A 23,864-nucleotide genomic window follows, 5' to 3' on the forward strand; every position below is an offset into this window, starting at 1 on the left:
TAAACACCCTGCCACGGTGCCTACACACGCAGGAACACGGTAAACACCACTGCCACGGTGCCTACACACGCAGGAACACGGTAAACACCACTGCCACGGTGCCTACGAACACAGCAGGAACATGGTTCTGCTACAACATTCACTGAAAAATGAGGACACAGAATCAAAGTGTGACATGATTCCAACTTAAGTAACAGAAAGCTGAACATAACCCCAACCATCTAGTATGAATATGAAGGATGGAAAGAGGCCCAAACGGGAATCAAGATGTTACCATTCAATACCGGACCACTGATTTGTGTGTGTTTGCACTGTTTTTGCTTTTTCCTAGTTACTGATGCTTCCAGTCTCTGTAATGGACACTTTATAGGAATGTGTATGTGACTGACAGCAACAGATAAAAACAACTAAATAAAATGTTTTTAAAAATAGAAATCTTGGTACTTAGTAGGATCTACACATCAGCATCCTCCAAAGACAAAATATAAAGGAGGTTCCACTACCTGTGTGTATAAATGTGGCAGGAAACGAATGACTCTGCTCAGAAGCCTCCTTTTTGGAGTTGTAATTTTGATGAACTACCCAGTGACCTTGCACAAGCCAACCTTTTTAACTTCCTGTCTCCATGGCCCTATCTGTAAAATGGCGCTGATTTAGTGATAAAAATATAACCAGAATGCAGATGGGAACTGGTGTCCACTACTGATGGGGAGGTAAATCTTTCTAACGCTGTTCATGGGACTAGTAAGAATGACCATGCATTTCCAACAAGGAAGTTTTCCTACATTCTCCTACAAGTCACCAGCCTTGGACAAACTCCTACATCACAAAGACGCGCACGAGGCTGGTGAGCGCAGCACCGTCTGCAGTAACACCAAACTCCTACCCGCCCCGTCAATCAACAGCAGAAGCATGAACCAGCCGTGATGAAATCATGTTCCTCGGCAGCGCCGAGCTCCAGCTATGTACTACAGCACGCATGACCTTCCAAACAAAATGTGAAGCGAAAGAAGTCACAGAAGAATACACTATGGAAGAGAAGAATACACTATGATTTCACTCACAGAAAGTTTTTAAATAGCAAAATGAAACAATATATTGAGGAGGAACAAGGGAATGCTTAATAGAAAATTCGTACTAGCCAGTTGGCTGTTACGAAATCAGTCCACAAAGGGACTTCTAACACAACATTCTGGTGACCTGAGTGCAGGTACATGGGTACTTCGATGGTTCTTTAACTGTACAAGTAAGTTTTACAAATTCTTTCCATATTTATACTGCATTTCACAATTTACATTTAAAGAATATTTTTAAAATATATAAACAGGCCGGACGTGGTGGCTCACACCTGTAATCCCAGGACTTCGGGAGGCTGAGGCGGGCAGATCACCTGAGGTCAGGAGTTCCAGACCAACCTGGCCAACATGGTGAAACCCCATCTCTACTAAAAATACAAAATGAGCCGGGCATGGTGGCAGGTGCCTGTAATCCCAGCTACTCTGGAGGCTAAGGCAGGAGAATCGCTTGAACGCAGGAGGCGGGGGCTGCAGTGAGCTGAGATCACATCACTGCACTTCAGCCTGGGCGACAGGGCGAGACTGTCTCCAAAAAAACAAAAATAAAACATATAAACATACACACACACACACATACTAGCTAACACAATGGCAGAACCCTTTGTCAAACTGAAAAAATGCCATCCACATTTTATGGCCTGCTCTGGATTACTGCCTCAAATCTTGCAAATCCATCCACCTGTCGCCCCCTGCCCCTCCCACGGGGCCTAATGATGCGTGAAGTACATTTATTCTATTCTGCTGGCCTGCTCCATCTAGGACTCTTGGCAGCCCAACCACTTGGGCATGCAAAGCCCTACGCAGAGCCCACATGGGCTTAATCAGTAACTCTCTTGTTTAATGAAGTGCCCTTGCACCCCAGGGGCCGGCTCCGCGGCTGGCCAGGCTGCCTCCAGCACTCTGGGCAATTAAGAACCAAAGGTTTCCAATAGATTCAGGGTTAAGAGGCAAGGAGACTTTCGGGAATGAGAATCGCCTACTTAGGCGAGGTGGCATTTCGGTTCCGCTCTCTGCTTCACTGCCTACTCTGGAGCACACAGGACAAGCGGAGGAAGGAACTGCCTTCAGGACCCGTGAAATCGCAAGGGTTCCCCACATTTTTGGTTTCTGTCTTCACAAAAGGAAATTCATTTTGAAATGCAAAGTGACAAGCCTTTGGTGACACTACAGCTGTCCACTGCTCACAGCATGTCCACCTTCCTGGCTATTCTAAAGTCAGCTTTCAGGTTAGGAACCTCAGGCTTCATTTTCCTCCTCTGTAAAATAGGAGTTAAAGAAAAAAAATTGCTAGGCCAAGCACAGTGGCTCACGCCTGTAATCCCAGCACCTTGGGAGGCCAAGGCCGGTGAATTGCTTGAGCCCAGGAGTTCAAGACCAGCCAGGGCAACATGGCGAAATGTTGTCTCTACAAAAAAAAAAAAATTAGCCAGGCCCGGTGGCACACGCCTGTGGTCCCAGCTACTCAGAAGGCTGAGGCAGGAGGATCACCTGAGCCCAGGAAGTCGAGGCTTCAATAGGTTTAGCTGTGACTGGGCCACTGCACTCTAGCCTGGGTTACAGAGTGAAACCGTGTCTCAAAAAAAAAAAAAGCTGGATTAGATTTGAATGTAAGAATGTAATAATATACAAGTAATTCTTACCTGTTGAACTGGTGACAAAAATAGCAAGTTACAGATAAATGTACGGCTGCATGTTTGCTTCATGTTTTAATTTAGTTTTTATTGTTTTGAGATGGAGTCTTGCTCTGTTGCCCAGGCTGGAGTGCAGTGGCACAATCTCAGCTCACTTAAACCTCTGCCTCCAGGGGTGAAGTGATTCTCCTGGCTCAGCCTCCCGAGTAGCTGGGATTACAGATGCATACCACACCCGGCTCATTTTTGTGTTTTCAGTAGAGACAGGGTTTCATCATGTTGGCCAGGTGGGTCTCGAACTCCTGACCTCAGGTGATCCGCCTGCCTCGGCCTCCCAAAGTGCTGGGATTACAGATGTGAGCCACCGTGCCCAGCCTGCATGTTTTAAAAACCCACACCTACCTACACTAGGGCACACACAGAGACTAGAGCACAAAAAAATTGCCTTTCAGAATCACATTGAACTTAATGGAAACTCTTCCAGGAGAAAAGAATGGGGCAGGTAACGGTTTTTCACATTTGCCTTCTGCTGTTCTATGTTGCTTAACTTCTTATACTAATTACAAATTACTTTTTAATGTAAAAGACAGGAAAGTCCACCTTGCTGGCCTCCAGGACTGAGATGAAGTGCTCATGAACATTCAAGAGCTCTGGCAGTTGTAATGACAAGGGGCAAGAGGATTGTTACTAGTAATGCCAAGCTGTGAAATATACAAACCCTGAAAAGCCTGACATTTTTATACATCCCCAAATCTAAAAAGATCTCTCCACCACTCACTCCCCCAAATAACAAGTGCTCCACAGAATCACGGTCAATGACACCACCCACCACTTGTTTAGTGTCTCCTGGCACCTGCCCCTGTTCTCCCACCTTATCTGTACTCCAGCCTGTGTGACAGGTATATGCATCGCTGTTTGCAGATGTGGAAACTGTGGCACAGACAGGTTCAGTAAATTTCCCCAAAGTCATTCAGCAACTAGGAGGTAGCTTCGGGTGGGGACGTCAGTCCAATTCCAAAGCCTGTATTTTCTCTACTTTTCCCAGCCACTGTTTCTATACTCAGTGTCACCAGGTCAGGAACACTCTTGGCAGCATCACCAGCAAAGGCAAGGACCAGGGATGGGAAGAAACAAATCGGAGTCTTAATCCACAAATGCTGGCCTTGTGTCCTACCACTCGTGTGCTGGTACAGGGTCAGGCACGGCTCTAGAACCCACTATACAGACGCCTTCAGAGTTCCCAGAAGTGCTCGGGGTCTGCTGGGGGCTGAACTGCGGGCATATGACCTCATCCCGCTCCCACCAGGACAGTCCTATGTTTTTTGTTTGTTTTGTTTTGTTTTTGAGACAGAGTTTTGCTCTTGTTGCTCAGGCTGGAGTGCAATGGCGTGATCTCAGTTCACCGCAACCTCCGCCTCCCAGATTCAAGCGATCTCCCGCCTCAGCCTCCTGAGTAGCTGGGATTACAGGCGTGTACCACCACGCCCAGCTAATTTTGTATTTTTAGTACAGATGGGGTTTCTCCATGTTGGTCAGGCTGGTCTCAAACTCCCGACCTCAGGTGATCCGCCCACCTCGGCCTCCCAAAGTGCTGGGATTACAGGCGTGAACCACCACACCCAGCCACAGCTCTATGTTTAAAGGCTTCACTTCAGCTGGTGCGGTGGCTCACGCCTGTAATCCCAGCACTTTGGAGGGGCCGAGGTGGGTGGACCACTTGAGCCCAGGAGTTTGAGACCAGTCTGGGAAACATGGCAAAACCCTGTCTCTACAAAAAATTAGGCCGGCGTGGTGGTGAGTGCCTGTAGTCCCAGCTGCTCAGGAGCCTGAGGTGGGAGGATGGCCTGAGCCTGGGGAGGTGGAGGTTGCAGTAAGCTCAGATCACATCAGCCCGAGTGACAGAGCAAGACCTTGTCTCACAACAACAACAAAAGGTTGGGCGCAGTAGCTCACACTTGTAATCTCAGCACTTTGGGAGGCTGAGGCAGGAAGATCGCTTGAGCCCAAGAGTTCAAGACCAGCCTGGGCAATGCAGCAAGACCCGTCTCAATTTTCTTTTCAGTACAATTTTTTTTTTTTGAGACAGAGTCTCACTCTGTCGCCAGGCTGGAGTGCAGTGGCGTGATCTCGGTTCACTACAAGCTCCACCTCCTGGGTTCATGCCATTCTCCTGCCTCAGCCTCCCGAGTAGCTGGGACTACAGGCGCCCACCACCACACCCGGCTATTTTTTTGTGTTTTTAGTAGAGACGGGGTTTCACCGTGTTAGCCAGGATGGTCTCGATCTCATGACCTCGTGATCCACCCGCCTCGGCCTCCCAAAGTGCTGGGATTGTATACAGGTGGGAGCCACCGCGCCCGACCCTAATACAAAAATTATAAATAAAGGTTTCACTTCAGCAGGGGCTAGGTACCTTGCAGCCTCAGAGCTTGGCCCTGCAGCTCCAGTCCCTGGGTTCCCACTATAGCTCCATCCCTTACCCACCATGCAACCTGGGGCAATTACTCAGCCTCTGTGCCTCAGTCCCCCATCTGTGAAATAGGATAATAATAGCACCCACATCATATAGAGGCAGGCAGGATTAAATGAGTCACTATGTATACACTTAAAACAAGTATACACTCCTGTTATTAGGTGGAAGGGGTCCAGGATAGAACAAACTTAAAAGCCTCTGTTCTACAACATGCAAAGAATGCCTAACCCTGTCAGCAAGCATATTCAACACTCCCTTCCTAGCCATGAATGGGATCAGATGCCTGGAGACCACAGTACCTGAGCCCTCTGCCAGTAGCTGCGTGTGCTCTGCACTGCCCTGTGCCACCCGGGAAGGCCGTGGCACCTTCACCACTTGGCAGAGGCCTCTGCTCTCCTCTCCCACAAGCCACAGCCTCGCCATCACCAGCCCCTGAGTCCATTTCACCTCTCCCTGGGGCCTGTCATCCACCCTGGGGGAACGCCCCTCTCGTGACCTCCACAGCCCTGATTATAAGCACCTTGGGCCAGAGTGGAGTCTGTCCTCCTGGCTCCCACAGGGCACCCAGCCCAGGAGGGGTAAGGAGTGCCTACTCCACATGGCAGCCATTCAGACCCAGAAGGGGTCTCCGCACTCTTCACTGCAGCCCTGGACAGCCCCAGCTGCAGGTGGCATGCAGATGAACCTGTCTGTCACTCCCAAACCCAAGTGTGTTTCCGGGGCAGGGGTTCTGACGCTCCTCCCGTGACCCAGAGCCCATTACTGGGGCAGGCCGGGCAGCAGCCCTCACCTCATTGCTCACCACCACATGGATGCCCGTGGGGCCCTGCCGGTAGACTCGGTGGATGTGCTGGGGGGAGATGCTGTACAGGTTGGCAATCTTCTCAATCAGCTCCAAGGTGGTCAGCTCTTCCAGGAAGATGGCGTGGTACACTGGGGAAAGGAAGAACAAGTGCTGCTTTCCAAGTGGCCATTCCGTCAGCATGAGCCTGCCTGTACCCTCCCACCTGCCCTGAGAAAGCAGTAAGTCCTTTGTCAAAATGCCATGCCCAGGGTGACGGGGCAGGACCACACTGCCACTCTTTCTGTTTTGTTTGTTTTGTTTTGCAATGGAGTCTTGCTCCATCACCCAAGCTTGAGTGCAGTGATGTGATCTCGGCTCACTGCAACCTCCACCTCCTAGGTTCAGGTGATTCTCCTACCTCAGCCTCCCAAGTAGCTGGGATTACAGGTGTGTACCACCACACCTGGCTAATTTTTGTATTTTTAGTAGAAATGGGGTTTCACCATGTTGGCCAGGCTGGTCTCAAACTCCTGACCTCAGGTGATCCGCTCGCCTCAGCCTCCCAAAGTGCTGGGATTATAGGCATGAGACACGGCACCCAGTCAGGCTGCCACTTTTGATTCCTCTTGGTCTCTCTTGGGGTGCTTATGTGAAATGCAGAGATCCCTAGACCCATCCTGGGCCCAGTGACACCCAGCTGGGCTAAAGGGAGTATCCGGCAATTCTGATATCAGCCAGATGTGAACCCACGTCAGAAGGAAGGAACAAATTCTGTCCTTTTCAGCTCCTTTGCTGTCTAAAGTGTTCTTGGATAGCTGGAGGGCAATTGAGTGAGTCTTTTCCCTCCCTGCAACACAGACCATACTCAGCCTCAATACAGTAACCCTAAGGAGAGAAGGGGGCACCAGGAAGGCACCACGGTGTCAGCAAGTGGGAAGAAAACAGTGACACTGACACAGACATAGCCCGCACCAACCAGGCAGGAGCAAATGTCACCAGCAACCCAAGGTGGGTTACTCAACTTCAAGGGACCTCAAGTTCCTCAAAAGCAAATGCAATTGGATTAAATTCAAGAGTCCCAAGCCTTTCCCTCACCTGAGAAACCCTTGGTTCAATAAGCCAATAAACCTCATCAGAGGCCCAATATTTTAAAAGCACACACAGGTGGGCGTGGTGGCTCATGCCTACAATCCCAGCGCTCTGGGTGGCCAAGGCAGAGGGATCTCTGGAGCCCAAGAGTTCAAGACCAGCCTGGGCAACAGAATGAGACTCCATCTCTACAAAAACATGTAAGAATTAGCCAGGTGTGGGGGTGTGCCCTTTTCTTTTTTTTTTTTTTTTTTCCTGAGACAGAGTCTCACTTTGTCACCCAGGCTGGAATGCAGTGGCGTGATCTCAGCTCACTGCAACCTGTGCCTCCCAGGTTCAAGTGATTCTCCTGCCTCAGCTGGGATTACAGGCGCAACCATGCATGGCTAATTTTTGTATTTTTTTTTTTGTAGAGATGGGGTTTCACCATGTTGGCCAGGCTGGTCTCAAACTCTTGACCTCAAGTGATCTGCCCGCCTCGGTCTCCCAAAGTGCTGGGATTACAGGCATGAGCCACTGTGCCTGGCCTACTTTTTCAATACTTAGAGATCGGGTCTTGGTATGTTGCCCAGGCTGGCCTTGAACTCCTGGGCACAAGCAATGCTCCCATCTCCCCAGGTGCTGGAATTATAGGTGTGAACCACCACACCCAGCCATAATTTTTCTCCTAAAACAAACCAAGCTGCCAGCAAAAAGAAGTAGCAGGATCCCAGGCTGACGCCTTTCACCATGGCCACTGGGAGAGCTCGATGGGAGCGGAAAGGCAGACGGCCACGCCTCTTAGGTCCTGGAGACAGCCTCCTCTCATCAGGAGCTGCATGGGGAGCAGTCTGAGGAAACAAAAAGCTCCAGGGTGGGCATTCCTGGCTCCAATCCCGACTGCCACTCACTGGAAGCAAGATCTGGGACAATCCCAACACCTTCCCAAGCCTCGGGGTGTGCACGGAGGCAGCACCCACACTGCGGGGCCACCACGAGGTCAGACCATGCACCATGCAAGGAGCATGCACTGGGCTGCCCTTTCCATGCGTGGGCACGTGGGAGCCCAGGACTGTCCTGCATATTCACTGGAAATGAACAGAGGCCAGACCGCGGGCTTGAAAGGCAGGCTGTGGGACCCGATGTGTGGGTCCCAGCTCTGCTCCCCACAACTCACCACACAGATTGCTGTCTCCACTGCCCTCCCGCTTCTGCTGCAGGGGCACTCGATTCTGCTCCAGCTCCTGACAGACATAAATGGTCATCTTTGGCCTCACATTCCTGGCAGGAGAAGAGAAAATAAATGCTAGGTGTGGTGGACCAGGCACAGTTGTTTCAGAATATTCCAGGATGGAAACAATAGTGGGCAGAACTCGGGGAGGAAGAAAGACAGCGGTGGTGACGCGGAGTGCCTGTCATGGGGTGGTGAATGACCCTCCCAGGCCCCGCAGCCTGCCAAGGGGCGCTCTGCCCCAGACCACGAAGCTCAACATACAAGACGTTTTCAGGCAACAATTAGAGCAAGCGCTGTCTGTGGCTTGCTGTGTACCAGCTATTGTTCTCAGAACATGCGTAACTCATTTCATCCTCACACAACTTGCGAGGGAGCTAGGACCACTGCTGTCATTCCACAGCACCTGAGAGGCAGATCTGGGACTCAAACCCAGGCTCTCACTCTAAAACCATGCTGTCCATGTGTGGCTATTCACACTTAAAGTCACGAAAGTTAAATACAAATTTTGTCCATGACATCAGCCTCGGTCCAAGTGCTCCACAGCCACACATGGCCAGCACGGCTGCAGAACGTCTCTGCCATGGCAGGAAGGTGTGCAGGATGGCGCTGCTCTGGAGTCTGCCCTGAAACTGCTGCACGACACCCATCTGACTGGCCCCAGTCCACAGCTCCCCTCAGGGAGGCAGCAGCTCTGAGCCCAGGACCACACAAGCATCTGAGAACATGGGCAAGGGGCTCAGAGGCCAAGATCCAGAGGCCAAGGCTCTCGCCCAACCAAGAAGAGGGAGGGACCTCCAGGCAGGGTCTGCGGCAGCCGGCCACATCTCCCACTGCAGTGTCTCACTCCCCTGCTGTGGCCTGTGCCCCTCTTGCCACACTTCCTCCTACACCTGACCCCACACTGCAGGAGCCCTGTCCCCCCAGGCCAGACCACCCGCCATCCAGGAGGCTGAGGTAGGAGCTCCCCACCACATGCCACAGGACATGAGCCTCTGGCTGGCTTCACAGAGAAACCAACACCTACCGGCCTTTGATGGCGTTGAAGAGCCGGATTCCATCTGCGGGACCACAGATCTGGACCAAATCATCTCGGGACATCTTCAGCAAGTCAGCACCTAAGCAGAAAAATGGCGATGCCTGTTACATGGGACACAGAGAAAGGGCTCGTTCCCCAAGCACCGGCAGACCCCATAGCATTGGGGGTAGGGGGTGGGGAAGAGCCAGATGCACCAACTCAGAGAGAGAAAATGGCAAAATGCCCAACGACATCAGAAGATCACAGCCCAGGAACTGCCAGTGCTCACAACAGTGAGTACAACAGAAGCCAAAGGGTCCCCACCAGCTGCCCCGTTTTCTTTCTTTCTTTTTTTTTAAAGAGACGAGGTCTCACTATATTGCCTAGCCTAGCTGGTCTTGAACTCCTGGGCTCAAGCAGTCCACCCACCTCAGCCTCTCCAAGTACTGGGATTACAGACATGAGCCACTGCATCTGGCCTCTTCTCTCTTTTTTTGACACATAATTTGTATGCACAGATGTCAACGGCACAGGGCACTGGCCACGTGTGCATCTGTCTCTATATGGGAGTATACGGCTCGCTGGATGCTGACAATCTGAATACACCCCGGGACCCAGCACTGACAGCAAGCAGTGGAACATTACCAGCCTCCCGTAGGCCCCTTGTGCCAGCCACCACCCCTACTCCCACCCAGGGAGCCACTATCCTGACTTGCTACAGTGCAGACACATTGTGCATGTTCTCTGAAGTTTCTGTACGTGGAACGGAACGGCAGGCACTCCTCCCGGTCTGGCTTCCCTCTCTCCAAGTCATGTTTCACGGTGCCTTTGTGTGGAATGCCGTCACAGACTGTGCATGCCCGTTATCACCTATTATCATTGTATGTCTGCACCACAATTCACATACCCACTTTGTGTGGATGGGTGCTGTGGGGGAGTCTGGTCCGGGCTGTTATGAACAGGCTCTCTGAAGGCTCTCATACATGTCTTTGTTCATTACACAGGTGCGTGTCTGCCAGGTCCAGCCCCGGAGAGGGCTGTGGGGCCGCAGGGTGTGCTTGGCTCTGGCAGATACTGCCAGCAGTTTCCCAGACTGTTACATCCATGTGTGGTCCCACCAGCAGCATGTGAGGACGGGCCCACATTTAAAGGAACATAGGAAGGCGACTGTCTCATGGGGACAGAAGCGAGCACAGCGTGAGGACTGCCCTCCCTCAAAGCCCAAGGAGGTCCCCGAGAGCCTGGTCCCACACACTCTCCAAGGTACGAGTATCTCAGCCTCAGCTGAAAGCCTGCCCAAGGCCACGATTCCCACCCCTCTCTTCCCACCACAATAAGATACGGTTTTAGGTACAATTCTATAGACACAATGGCTTCCTTTCCACTGGGAGTAAAAGCCAAAGTCCTTCCACTGTTCTTCCAGGGCCCCCACCCTGTCCATGTCCCTCGGTACCTTTCTGACCTCTCCTTCCCGGGCCACTCCACTCCACTCCACCTGGGTCCCCTGCTCTGTGACCACACAAGGCAGGTGCCCACATGGTGGCTGACTGCCCTACTTAAGACCACAGCCGGCATTCCTCCCCCTCCTCCACCCAGTCCAGCTCAGGGTCCTCTCTGAACCCCCACCCCAATCACACAGGTCGAACCGCACTGAAATGAGCGGTCTATGCATCTGTACTGACTTACAGCTACAAGCTCCCAAGGACAGGGTCACTGTGTTTCCCCGCCCAGGAACCCTCCCCCAACAGGCTCTCAGCGGTGCCGAGCTGAGGGTGCGCAGGCGCCATTTCTCTTCCACTGCCACAGATGTCTGTGGAATCTGCTCCTCTAGCTGTGGCCAAGCCTTGACTCTGTCACTGTGGATGAGCTCTACTTGCTGGCAAGGCTCACTGCTCAGTTCACCTTAGCACCCCACAATACCTAGCTTGGGACTTCTGCCTGAGGGCCCATCAGGAAGGGCTCTGAAACTTTTTAAAGAAGGAAGAGCCCCCTTTCTGCCTCACCCATGGCTTTACCTCGATCTCCCAGGTCGTGGCTCTGGAGCCAGTGTGAGGAGCAGTATTTGGGTAGGAAAAGCATAAGGGGCCTTACATCACCCTGCCGGGCTAAGGGGACTCTTCCTGGGCAGACCAGAGCCCACCATCCCCCACAGGAGAGGGGATCTTGACCAAGTCACCCAGATGGTCCCCCTAAAGTCACGCTCACCTGGGACCTTCTGGGGACAGCATCTCCTACGTCTAGCACCTGGCCCGGGGCTGCGGCACGTGAGCGAGTGAACCCACACTGCCCTGGGCCTCCCAGCCGAAACGACAGCGCTGCCTGGGTCGAGAGCAAGTCCCGGAAGGTGGCCAGCCTTGCTACATGTTTCCAAGATGCTCACGGGCTTTAAACACAATTCAGAGATGCTCACCTGAGAAGCTGGCAAACAGCCGGCAGAACTGCGAGAACCTGTTGCGGTGCAGCCACTGCTGGGCATCCTGGATCGAGGCTGATGGGAGCAGGTGCTGTGGGCAGAGGGGAGAGGCTTGAGATGGCGGCTCAGGGCCCACGAGGGACCGCCAGCCAGAAAGCCCTGCTCAGACACTTACGTCACTGCCCATGGGCAGGGCCTCCACCGGGTGGGTCGGAGAGGTGTTGCTGCAAAGGAAAAGGAACCAGTGATGAGGACGGAGGGGGCTCCCAGGGCCATGGCCAACGTCCCGGCACCCAGCCTGGCACTTTTGCTTGCCGTTAGGTGCAGGATTTGTTCTAAGTGGAATGAGTCCTCAAGAATTTCCTGAGTTACAGAAACACAGCAGGAGCCCACGTTCAATCCCTCAAAATCCCTAACTGAGTCTCATTCAGTGTAGACAGGAAGTTCTGAGAGGCTACACTGGGCCCCATTCAACGATACTCCCCTACCCGAGTCATCAGCAGCACATCTCAGGCCCTTGTGGGCTGACTCCTGCTGGTCTTGAACTTGGAGATTCAAGTCCCAGCCCCAGGGAAGGACAGGCTGGACAAGGGCACCCAGCGCCTCAGCACCTGGAAGGCTGCCGCCAAACCCAAGGGTCCTCCACCAAACCCTTTGCCGGGTGGTGACAGGAGAGGGCAGAGGAATCCCACGGGGAGGTATTTTGCAGTGAACAAGCCCCCACGGCTTGACATCCATCCACGAGGAAAAGCACTGTTCTGTTTTCTCCCGAGAGGGGGTGCACAAGCTTCCTAGGGGGCTAGACTGGGGAGGAGGCACAGACCTGAGCACTCTCCAGGTGGATGGCGGTGAAGGCTGCACAACAGTGTGAATGTACTTTTTTTTTTTTTTTTGAGACGGAGTCTCGCTCTGTCGCCCAGGCTGGAGTGCAGTGGCCGGATCTCAGCTCACTGCAAGCTCCACCTCCCGGGTTCACGCCATTCTCCTGCCTCAGCCTCCGGAGTAGCTGGGACTACAGGCGCCCGCCGCCTCGCCCAGCTAGTTTTTTGCATTTTTTAGTAGAGACGGGGTTTCACTGTGTTAGCCAGGATGGTCTCAATCTCCTGACCTCGTGATCTGCCCGTCTCAGCCTCCCAAAGTGCTGGGATTACGGGCGTGAGCCACCGCGCCCGGCCCAGTGTGAATGTACTTAATGCCACCAGACTGCACACTTACAAATGGTAAATTTTGTGTTATGTCTATTTCTCCATAATGGGAAAAAGAGAGCCTTGCAGGGCTGATCCCCAGACCGGCCATCAGTGAAGACAGCCGCCACTTCTCACCAAGCAGGGCTGATCCCCAGACCGGCCATCAGTGAAGACAGCCGCCACTTCTCACCAAGCAGGGCTGATCCCCAGACCGGCCATCAGTGAAGACAGCCGCCACTTCTCACCAAGTGTCTACGGGGCGCAAGCATCGTACACTCATTCCTCCCGACCCTGGGTAGAATTCTTACCCTCCTTTTGCAGTAGAGAAACTGAGGCTCAGGGAGGTTAAGGGAGTTACCCCGCAAAAGGCAAAGATTGAAGACTAGGTCTGCCTGAATCTAAACACAACACTACCCCCGCTTCCCTGGGGACTCCTTGGTAAAATCAGGTTCACAGACAATCTCGCTTTCTTACTAGAAAAGTTCTGTCTGCCAAACATGGGCTCTGACGAACCTGCAGGCAGAAAACAGGCAGCCTCCCACCCGGCACTCTCCTGCCTCCACCCCTGCTGCCAGCACAGGGCATGCAGAGCCATCACGGTGACCCATGGCCCCGTGCTGTGCAGCCCCCAACAGTTAGGAAACTGCCTCCAGCTCCAGCACTGTCCCGTCACAGCGTCCTCAGGGTCCCTGTGGCCTGTGTGTCTGCAGAGCTGTGTGGGACAGAAATGAAGCCAGCTTCTGTGTCATAAGGCCTGAAACCCAAGGCAGAGAGGGCCCTAGCCAGACCCCCTCACCCCCACACTCAGTGACCACGCTGGACAAAGAGCCAGGAAGGGCCCCCCAGACAGCTGCTCCCTAAGACTCCACTGTCAGGAGGGCCATTCTGCCCCAGAGGGCACCAGAGGCTGTCTCGGGTGGCTGACCTCATGCACCCCCAAGCCAGTCCTGGTTTCACCAGGTTAAGTTCTGGGCCGCTGCCCCACCCAACAGCGTTTACAGGGGTGTTTCTGAGCACTAAAAGTTGTGTAAATGCTAAAGACAGTTGTGACTGCAACACGAGTTAGCTACTCTGAGACCGAAACAGAAAGGAGAGGAGACCCAGGAAGGAAGTACTAAGAGAGGAAAGTACGCCTGTCTTCATTCCAGGGAACCCAAAGAAAGAAAGGTGGGACGTACCCTTCGCCGAGGCCAAAGCTGTTTGGAGAGCCATTGTAGCTTGGGGACGGGGCGCTGTTCACCTGGTAGGCCACGTCGGGCCACGGAGAGCACTGCAGGAGAGAGCACAGGGCCGAGCTGGCATCTGGAGAGGTGCTGAGTCGTGATCCCCAGGTCCTCCCCAGCAGGCACACACTGACACCAAGGCATGAGGCCCCGACCTGTCAAACTGCACTTCCCCAGTACCCACGACGAGCCACAGCCAGGCAGGTTCTGAGGGCCGCATGAAGGAAACCAGCAGAAACGTTCAGAAGTCACCCCTGGAGCAAGGGAAGCGCGCAAGGGGTCTCTCTGGGCTTCCCAGCAGTAACACCAGAGAGGGAACATCACAGTCATGGCATTTTTGAGTCGGTCCAGGAGAGAGAAAAAACAAAACCAGCCGGTTGCTCAGAAACAGCTTTTCCCGGGAGAGACAAATGCGTGTAAATGTCTGTTATAGGGAGTGCTGGGCCACGGGCAACTTCCAAACAAAAAAATAAGCAGTAAGAGTCAGTATTACAACCTGCGCTATTTGCAAAAAGAACCTGCCGACAGGGGCAAAGGTCCTTGTGCAATCACCAAAAGCAGCTCCTCTCAGTGAGATTCGACCGTGCTCATTCCATTTGAGGCATTCTGCTGGGGGCTACGGGAGATCCACAAACATGAAAGACGTGATCCTTGCCCTCCAAAACATGCTACTATGGAAGCCAAAAACAAATGCATGTGGAGCCTCCCAAAGGAAGCAAGGATGTACAGGTTTTGCCTGCTGGAGAAAGTCCATCCAGCAGAAAAAGTTCCTCTCTTCCCTTGCCCGCAATGATCCCTCTTCAGAGAGGGCCAATTTGAAGCATTCCTGAAGATTTACTATCACCTGCCAAACTACAGTGTTGGTAAATATTTAAGTGTTGTGAGTGTGGGCTTGAATTTGTTGGTGCTAAATCCTACAGCCCAAGGAGGAAAGCTGAACAGCCGATAGAAGAGGCAGCCAGCACCTCCCAGGGTGGGCTTTCAACTAGACTGCACTGTGGCAAGGGCTCAGACAGACCTGGCAAGCGGCTCACCAGGACCTCTCTTCCCAGGGGCAGTCAGCAGAGGAGCAGAGAGGCTGAGGCTCAGTTAGGGAGAGAATGGTATCAGAAGGTGGGGACACCGGTCAGTGGCACCAGCACAGGCATGAACCAAGTATGGGAAGAAACTAATTTGGTCTCTAATCCATAAATTGCATCCTGCCACTCCTTTGTGGGCTGAGGGGGAGGCAGGTGACTGACCTTCAGTCAGATAAAACGCCAGTGCACATCTGTCTGACCATAAAATTAGCTTTTACACTGTCTTGTTGCAAATACCCTTCTGCATGTACACACACACATATACATACAGCTGCTCGTCAGCCAAGACCGGGCCACCATTCTCTTAGATGCTCCAAGCCTCACCCCAAGCCTCACCCCTAACAGCCTTAATGCTACCATGGCCAGCAGGGGCCTTACCCACGTGAAGGGCCTTCTGAGGAAGTCCAATTACTCAGTGAACAAATAGCACCATCAATTAGTTAGCCTGACTGCAGAACACAGTGGGAAAGAGTCACACAAAAATTCCCAGTAAAAAAGGAGGCACTAGCTGCAACTTGGAAAGGGAAGAGGTTAGGTACAGTGGCTCACGCCTGTAATCCCAGCACTTTGGGAGGTCAAGGTGGGCACATCACTTGAGGTTAGGAGTTCAAGACCAGCCTGGCCAACATGGTGAAACCCCATCTCTAATAAAAATACAAAAAAATTAGCTGGGCATGGTGGCGCATGCACGTAATCCCAGGTACTGGGGGAGGCTGAGGCAGGAGAATCACTTGAACCCAGGAGACCGAGGTTGCAGTGAGCCGAGACTGCGCCACTGCACTCCAGCCTGGGCAACAGAGTGAGACTCTGTCTCAAAAAAAAAAGAAAAAAGAGAAAAAAGGGAAGAGGAAGAACAAGCTCCTCAGGAGTTCCCATGGACATATGGAGAGTTGGAGCAGGCTGGCACTGCTGTCCGGGTTAACAGAAAATACAACCAGGCAGCAAAATAACAAGTGCCGACCCCCTCCAACCCAGAGATCCCACTGAGAAAGGAAACCTGCCGACTGCTTCCCGTGTGCAGACCTTCACGCGCACAGTTATTCACTACACCACTGTCTGAAACTCCAAGAGCTCAGAAACGACCCCGCAACCACCCACAGGCCATCACACACGACGGCACGCAGCTGGGTAAGGAACTAGAAAGCTGTAGGGATCAGGCACCAAGATAAGCTAATAATGGAAAAAAGCAAGGTGTGTCTATGTACACTGTTGGTGTATAAATGCAGGCATGGGGCAAACATGTGTCTACACTGGCTTCACCTGCAGACAAAGTTGGGCCAGATGCACAAGGTTTCTGACCTGGAGGGGAGAAACCACGAGGCAGGGATGGCCCTGAGAGGGATATTTTCTGTTGTACACTCTCCCGTACCTTTGGAATTTAAAACCATGTGAATACATTACCTCCTCAAAAACACAAAGGAACCTAAATTGGGAAAGCACAAATGCGTTCAAAGGGAGCGGAGCTGGAAGTTATTTCTGAAATGCCTCCCGGGCCACTGGGTCTTATCAGATGGACACGAGCTCCCGACACTGGAACCCACCACAGCGGAATAAGCACTCTCAGAAGCACTCAGCCGAGATGGGCCATTTTCCAAGAATCTAAGCCAGCAGCCCTGCTCCTGGTGGAAGGCCCTTGGAGGCTCTGTCCCCACACCCAGCCGGCTCACCTCTGTGAGGATGGTGGTTTCATAGGACGGCTGGTATTTCTCCTTCTCTTGGGCAGTTCTTTTCTCCATCTTCTCCCGGTCAGTCTTCTGTTTCCGATCGGCTCCCTTCGGCTGCGAGCACAGAGTACAGAGTCCAGTTAGTCCCAAACTGACAGAGGCAGCAGCCCCCAAGCCCTCTCCTGCTTCCCACCTCACCCAGGGCCCCAGGGCGCAGGAACTCAGGGGCAGGACAGCATCTATCTCCCCTCCCGTTCCGCCTGACTGTTTCCCCACCTGAGGAACTCGGAACCTGCCACGGGTCCTGCACTCTGCTGCTCAAGGGGAAAAGACTGTTTCCCATGGCCACTCGCTTATGAAAAGGAACCCTGGGGACCCACAAGGAATCCCAGTGCATTCCTTGGGTTACCCAGGGAGAGCAGTCGAAAGTGGAAGAAGTACAGGCTGCTGGTCTGGATTTAGTCTGTGCTTGCAACCTGAGAAATCCTGGCCATAAGCTGAAGGCCTCCTTACCCTCAACGCTCAGGACACCTGCTGAGCCCCAGCTTACACTGTCTGCAGGGGAACATCTCCATCCAGAGAGAGAGCCTGACAATCGCGGGTGCTTTGCAAACTGTGGCAACTTTTGAAGGGTGTGTAGGCCTCACACTTACTATTATTCCCTTCATTTACAGAGTGGGAAACTGAGGCTTAAGGGGTTCATCAGGATGGGAGAGGATCCACGTGAGAGTGGCCAGGTGTCCTGCATCGCAGGCTGGCCCCGCAGGTACCACCATGGGGGGCCTTCTCGACCTCGCTATGTAGTCTCCTGAGCATTTGCATCTTATGAGCTCATGCCTACTTGGCGAAGTCAGATGTAAAGACTCCGAGCAGTGCCGGAACCGAGCAGTTTTACTACGCACACAGCAGGCTACGTGTGGTGGGCAGATGATGAAAACAGTAGTTCAAGCTCAATGGCACCTTGAGGGATTTTCATTCCAGGGGGCACCTTTCTCAGGCTATGGCTTTTGGCTCCCAGATCAAGGGTTTTTAGGGAGCATCTCTTAGATCAGTGGTCCTCAACCTCCAGGCCACAGACTGGTGCCGGTCCCACGGCCTGTTAGGAACTGGGCCCCACAACAGGTGAGCAGCAGGTGAGTGAGCAAAGCTTCATCTGTCATCTTACTGTGACGTAAATACCTCACAGTACTTCCAGCTGCTCCCCACTGCTCACATGACCGCCTGAGCTCTGCCTCCCGGGTCAGACCAGTGGCGGCATTAGATCCTCACAGGAGGGCAAAACCTTTTGTGAACTGCACCTGCAAGGGATCTAGGCTGTGTGCTCCTGACGAGAATCTAATGCCTGATGAGGGGTCACTGTCCGCCCTCACTCCTATATGAGACCATCTAGTTGCAGGAAAACAAGCTCATGGCTCCCACTGATCCTGCATTATGACGCGTTGTATAATCATTTCATTATGTATTACAATATAATCATAACAGAAATAAAGTGCACAATAAATGTAACGTACTTCAATCATCCTGAAACCATCCCCCTCTCTTCCATGGAAAAACAGTCTTCCACAAAACCAGTCCCTGGTGCCAAAAAGGTTGGGGCCGCGCTGCCGTGGAGTGATGCCTGCCCCGGATGAAGCAGGATGGCAGAGGTCACACAGGGATGTGCGTAACAGATCCAGCATCCGGGGTGAGACTGGGGCGTGTGGCAGCCACACTCCCACGACCCGGCCTCCCTGCTCCACCTCCAGCTCCTGTCCCTCAGGGGACTCCTCCTCCCTGCACAGAGGGTACAGGCAAGGCGGGGTTGTAGCCAGGCCATGGCGGAGACTGCATGCGGGGCACGCTTTGGGCCTTGACGAGGCCTGGAGGGAGCTGGTTGCTCAGAGAGGAGCCCTGTCTTTCCCTTCAGAGACCCTGACACCCCACACAGCGTCCCAGGGAGTGGCTTCAACAAGCCAGGCTCCCCAGTAACTGGGGTGACTGGCGGAGGGAGGGGTGACAGGCAACGTGGCTCAGGTCAGCCTGGCTTGTGCACACCAGCTGCATCTGTTATGTGAGTGGGGGCAGGCAGGTGGGAGGATACCTCAGGCATTCTGAGGAGCCAGGTTTGGGTGACTAGGGGCTCCTGCCACCCCTACTCTCTGCAGGAGATGCCAAGGCCTTCCTTGGGGCACTGAGACCAGGCAGCTTCCAGCCCGACTCCCCAAGCAATGCCTGGCATGGGTTGAGGAGCCTGGTAGACAGAGCCCCCACTCCTAAGCTTGACCCAAGGTATAGAAGGGGTACACAGGGCACCCCATGGGAGTGGAGATGCCACCTCACTTCTCTCCTACTGCCCAGCACAGCGTCCCCTCAGGGCACACACCGTGAGAGCAGCAGAACTAACCTGACATCCCTGGTGAGGGAGTGAACCGCTACCTGACAGGGGCCAAGGCTGGCAGAGACGCGGTCTGCACATGAGGGGAGGTGGTAGTTAGAGCAACAGTGAACCGCAGGCTAGGCAAAGACCACAGCACACAGCCATGCAGGTGTCCAGGACCGTCAGATCCCGGAGCAGGCAGTGATACCACAGGGCTGCCACGCCCACTGCTTGGTGGACATGGTCGGCAGAATAATGGTTCCCAAAGATGGCTGTTTGCTAATCCCCAGAACCTGTGAATACGTCACCTAACATGGCAAACGGGGAACTGAGGTTTCAGATGGAATTAAGATTGCTACGCAACTGATATAATAGGAAGACTATCCGGGATTAACCGCGTGGTCCCATGTAATCACAGCGCCCTTACAAAACGAAGAGGGAGGCAAACGAGGAGGTTGGGGCTGCCATGTGAGAAGGACTCAGCCTGCTCCTGCTGGCTCTGAGGACAAAGGAAGAACCATGAACCTAGAAATGGCTTTAGAAGCTGGAAAAGGCAAGAGCCCCGCCCAGAGCGTTGGGAAAGGAACACAGGCCCACTGACACCTTTAGCCCAGTGAGGACTGTTCCAGACTTCTGACTGCAAGCACCGGAAGATAATAAATGTACACAGTTTTAAGTCAAACTTTGTGGCCATTTGTGAGAGCAGCAATAGGAAACAAGCAGAGCAGAGGAGCACAGCTCCCCTTGGAGGCCACTGCTCTGCCAGGAAAGACGAACACACATCCCTCCTGCCACTTCTGCCTCCCACTTGGGGCCGACATCACTGACTAATCAAGGCGTCCCAAACCACCAAGCTGGGCTGGGGCCTCAGAACCCTGTGCCCACAACTCTCAGGCAGCCTGGCTGTGTGGTCTCCTGAGTGCAGACTCCATCAGCTCGTCCTCAGCTCCCTCTCCTGCAGCTGTGATGGTGATGGCGTCCCCAGATCACGGCCCAGTGCTCACTGTGGCCCAGGCTCTGTGAGAAATGGCACCATCCCTGTCTCCAGGGTTGCCCCCAGGTTTATGGTTCTACCCGTGGGCATTTATTCCCACTTCCATTCCAAGCATGGGTGTTCCACGGGCCCGTGCCTTCGGCCTGGGGGAAGATCAGCACACACCCAGCTTTCTAAAGGGTCCCGTCTAAAGCAACTGCCTCTTGGGTCTCCAGACCCAGAAGATGGAAGTTTCTCAGCAGGCTCCAAATTCACTTGAATGTGAAACACGAGGAAGCTGGAATAAGCACCAGAGCTGGTTACTCAAGGCAATTCCGGCCCAGGAGGTGGGTCCACTACTGCTCTGCAGACACCTGCTAGAGCGGCCCCGGCAGACAGGGCCTATAGGGGCTGGGGACTGTGGGGCTGGGGCCTGCTTGGACATGGGTTGCCCTCACGCCCTGAGAATGATGGAAGCTCATTCTCCACATGCAATCCTCCACATCTCCCTGAGGCCACACAGGACACTGAGCCGTATCGCTGGCTACTGTCTTCAGGAAATAATCAGTCCAGATTGAAGAGATGGAAAACAGTGACAGGCGACTGTAGGGAACGAAGCAAGGAAAGAAAAGGGAGGCGGTCCCCCTGAAAATGTTTCTCTAACAGGAAGTCACTGCAAAGAGAAAAATGGCTTCAGGTCCTAAACAGGAAGATCCGAGGCCAGGCCTCCAGCAGGGAGGGACTCTTGCTTTGATTTTTAAGGAGAATCCAGACATGAGCACCTGTGGGCTACTATAATGTGCTTGGGAGAAAAAAAAGCTAAAATGTACAAATCCAATCATTCTTATAGAGTAGCACCGAGGACCGACAGCCAGGACGGACATCTACGCCGATGCTTCTGCCAGAAGCTGAGTGGGTGCCACAGGTGAAAACACGCCCCCAGCAGGGCAGCAGCAGCCTGTGGTGCCTGGACTTGCAGCTTGTGCGCATCAGGAGTCCAGGGAGAAGCCATGTGCTCAAGGGATGCTGCGTTCCTTGCCGGGCCTCTAAGAGGAATCTCCAGGTCTCTGCGGGTGAATGTGACCACAGGCCAGGCCAGCAGCAGGGCAGGGCAGAGCCTGCGAAGCCATCCTACCTTGAACACCTTGATCTGGCAGCTGGCTGAGTGCAGGTGCTCCGTGTACTCCCCATTCTCGTTCTGCTTAAACGTGTCAATCTGGACTCGAAAGGGCACTCCCTTCTCGCCCCCGTGCTTCCTGGGGGTGAATTCTGTGCTGATGCAGTGTACCTGGGAGGAGAAACGTTGGGCAGGTGGCAAGGCAGCACCAAGCAGGGCCCTGGATCCCCCAAGCGCCCCCTCTATGTGGAGGCGTCCCTCCCTGCTTGGTCAGTGCAGGCCTGCCTCGACCTTCCTGCTCTCCCCGATACTCTGTCCACTCCATCAGGCCAGTGGCACCCCTGTTCCCGTCCCTGCAAAAGACACACATCCCCACTTTTGTCTCTTTACTGTGGAGGCCCTGCCTGACCAGTTAAGCCCCCACCACTCCCCAGGTCACTGACCCCAGTGACCTCAACCTAACTCCTCACCCAGATTCCTTTCCCTTGGCAAATCCTAGACAGAGGGCAGGGACCACAGCACAGCCCTAACCCCTCTCTAATGTCCTGGTGTCCAAGCTACTCGGGCCAGGCTGGAAGCATAACCAGAAGGCTGGAACCATTTCTGTATTTCTGGTAGGTTCCTACTACATAAATGGACTCGATATCAATGTATTGCTAAAATACTGCAATCATATTATAAGAATCCAATATATAATTATAATAATAACAATGTAACAATAATTTTTAAATATATTAAGAATATTGTAATTGTAAAAAAAAAAAAAAAAGAAAGAAAGAGAGAAAGAAAAGATCGCTAACTTTTACTGAGTGATTCCTAGGGACCAGGCAGTGCCAACAGCTCTATATTCATTATCTGATCTGTAAGATGGGAGGTTAGAAAACTAAGAGGCTCAGAAAGGGAGGAGACTTGCTCAAAGACACACAGCAAGCGAGAGAGCCGAGATCAAGCCAGAACAACAATCACAACACAGTCACGTCCTTCACCCCCTTGATCTCACGTGGCATGTAACAAAAGGCTGGATCCACACCAGCGCTTGGTAACAAAATAATTCATTCAACGATAGAAACTATAATAGAAAACATGTTTACTTTCACATGATTTATGTTGGGAAATACTCATGTATAAAGCTTATATATTCTATGGGCAACAACCAGATAGAATTCTAAAACCCTCCCCACTCTGTTCCCTAAATATGGACCAACGAGCTCTGTGACTCTTCGCAACACTCATTCTCTCTCTCCTGCAGTTTCCTTCTCAGTGACAGGGAGCAGAAGCTCATCCAGACCCTTCCAGATGGGTTAGTTTTGAGAAACTGCAAGCAGGCCACCCCGAAGGCTACGTTTTCCCCTGGAGGGCAAGCTCCCTGTGGCCCACCTGGATGAATGCAGAAGCTCTCTTCGCAGGATCCCACAAAAACTCCACTGCATTCAGCTGGGTCGGGCTGGCCCTGGGGTCCAAGATACCAACAGACAGTGGAATATCTGCATATACACACACACATACAGAAAGTGCAATTGTCAGCCTCTCCCAAATACTTAGGGAAGGACCCCTGTTACAGGAATCCCAATTCCTTCACCCCAACGTGAAATGCCGAAAGCTCTGAAAAAGTTTTGCGTAACTTACTGGACGGAAAGCCTGACCTGAACCACAAGCGCTGTGTCGTCTTCACCCCATTATGTATGAACCGTCATTTTATTTTGCTACAGAAATATGACCGTGCTTGGCTGCCTGTTGGAGATGTTCCCTAATGCTCTGGGTACACACACTGTATTGTCATTCTAGCTTCTGAATTTCAAAACCCACCTGGCCACAAGGATTATGGGTAAAGGACTGTGGGCCAGTCCCTGAGGCCCCAGAATTCCATTTCCATTGCCGATCTATCTCTGTGATGCTCACAGTTATCTTCAACACTTATCAAAATCCTTTAAGGCACCATCCTTCTGCAAAGCCTTCCCGGAACTCCCTGTGAGCAGGTCTCTCAATTCCATAGACCTTTCTTTTCCACTGAAAACGGGTACTCCTTGAGGGCAGGACCCAGTGTATGGTCAGCTCTGCAAGCTCCCGTGGGGTTTTACACAGAGCAGACGCGAGCTAAAACGCCTTCTCAGCGTAAGTCCCAGTGGCATCCAGGAAGAACCCAACGTGGCATGGGTGCCTCGAGCCTTGCCTGGCCTCTCCCAGCCAGGAGACTCACCGATGTCCAGGATCCGGTCTCCCGGCCGGCTCCACCGCCAGCCCTCCAGCTGCTGGTGTTCCGTGTACTGCAGCCGGCGGTCATGGAAGACCACGCGGATGATGCTCTGGGGAGGGAAGCCAGCAGGGGAACAAGTGACCGTGGGGGCCAAGAGGAACCTACCTCTTTTCCCTGAGCCACAGCAAACCCTCCCACCTTTGAAGCCCCTCCTCCTGGAGTTTCCTTTCCCAGTTCTCAAGCTTCGCCCACTATCCCCTCCTCAGATCCCAGTAACACTAACAACAGCAACAACAGCGATGACTACCATTTGTCCCAGTATTACTAAATGCTTTGTGTTTATGTCTAATTTATTAACCCTTTTGTGCAGATGAGCA

General features: G+C 52.9%; 1 protein-coding gene across 1 annotated transcript in view; it reads right to left on the reverse strand.

The window, feature by feature from the left end:
- TFCP2L1 (transcription factor CP2-like 1) overlaps window positions 1-23,864 on the reverse strand; it is an 80,490-nt gene that overhangs the window by 9,460 nt on the left and 47,166 nt on the right. Inside the window, exons 5-14 of the mRNA XM_011941717.1 lie at window positions 23,491-23,596; window positions 22,671-22,777; window positions 21,312-21,464; window positions 16,851-16,961; window positions 14,060-14,151; window positions 11,870-11,918; window positions 11,692-11,785; window positions 9,291-9,381; window positions 8,210-8,313; window positions 5,971-6,113 (exon numbers count right to left, since the gene is read on the reverse strand). Coding sequence (XP_011797107.1) covers window positions 5,971-6,113; window positions 8,210-8,313; window positions 9,291-9,381; window positions 11,692-11,785; window positions 11,870-11,918; window positions 14,060-14,151; window positions 16,851-16,961; window positions 21,312-21,464; window positions 22,671-22,777; window positions 23,491-23,596 — 1,050 coding nt within the window. The remainder of the gene's footprint in view (window positions 1-5,970; window positions 6,114-8,209; window positions 8,314-9,290; window positions 9,382-11,691; window positions 11,786-11,869; window positions 11,919-14,059; window positions 14,152-16,850; window positions 16,962-21,311; window positions 21,465-22,670; window positions 22,778-23,490; window positions 23,597-23,864) is intronic.

The sequence above is a fragment of the Colobus angolensis genome, unplaced genomic scaffold (assembly GCF_000951035.1).
Source record: "Colobus angolensis palliatus isolate OR3802 unplaced genomic scaffold, Cang.pa_1.0 Scaffold20, whole genome shotgun sequence".
NCBI lineage: Eukaryota > Metazoa > Chordata > Mammalia > Primates > Cercopithecidae > Colobus > Colobus angolensis.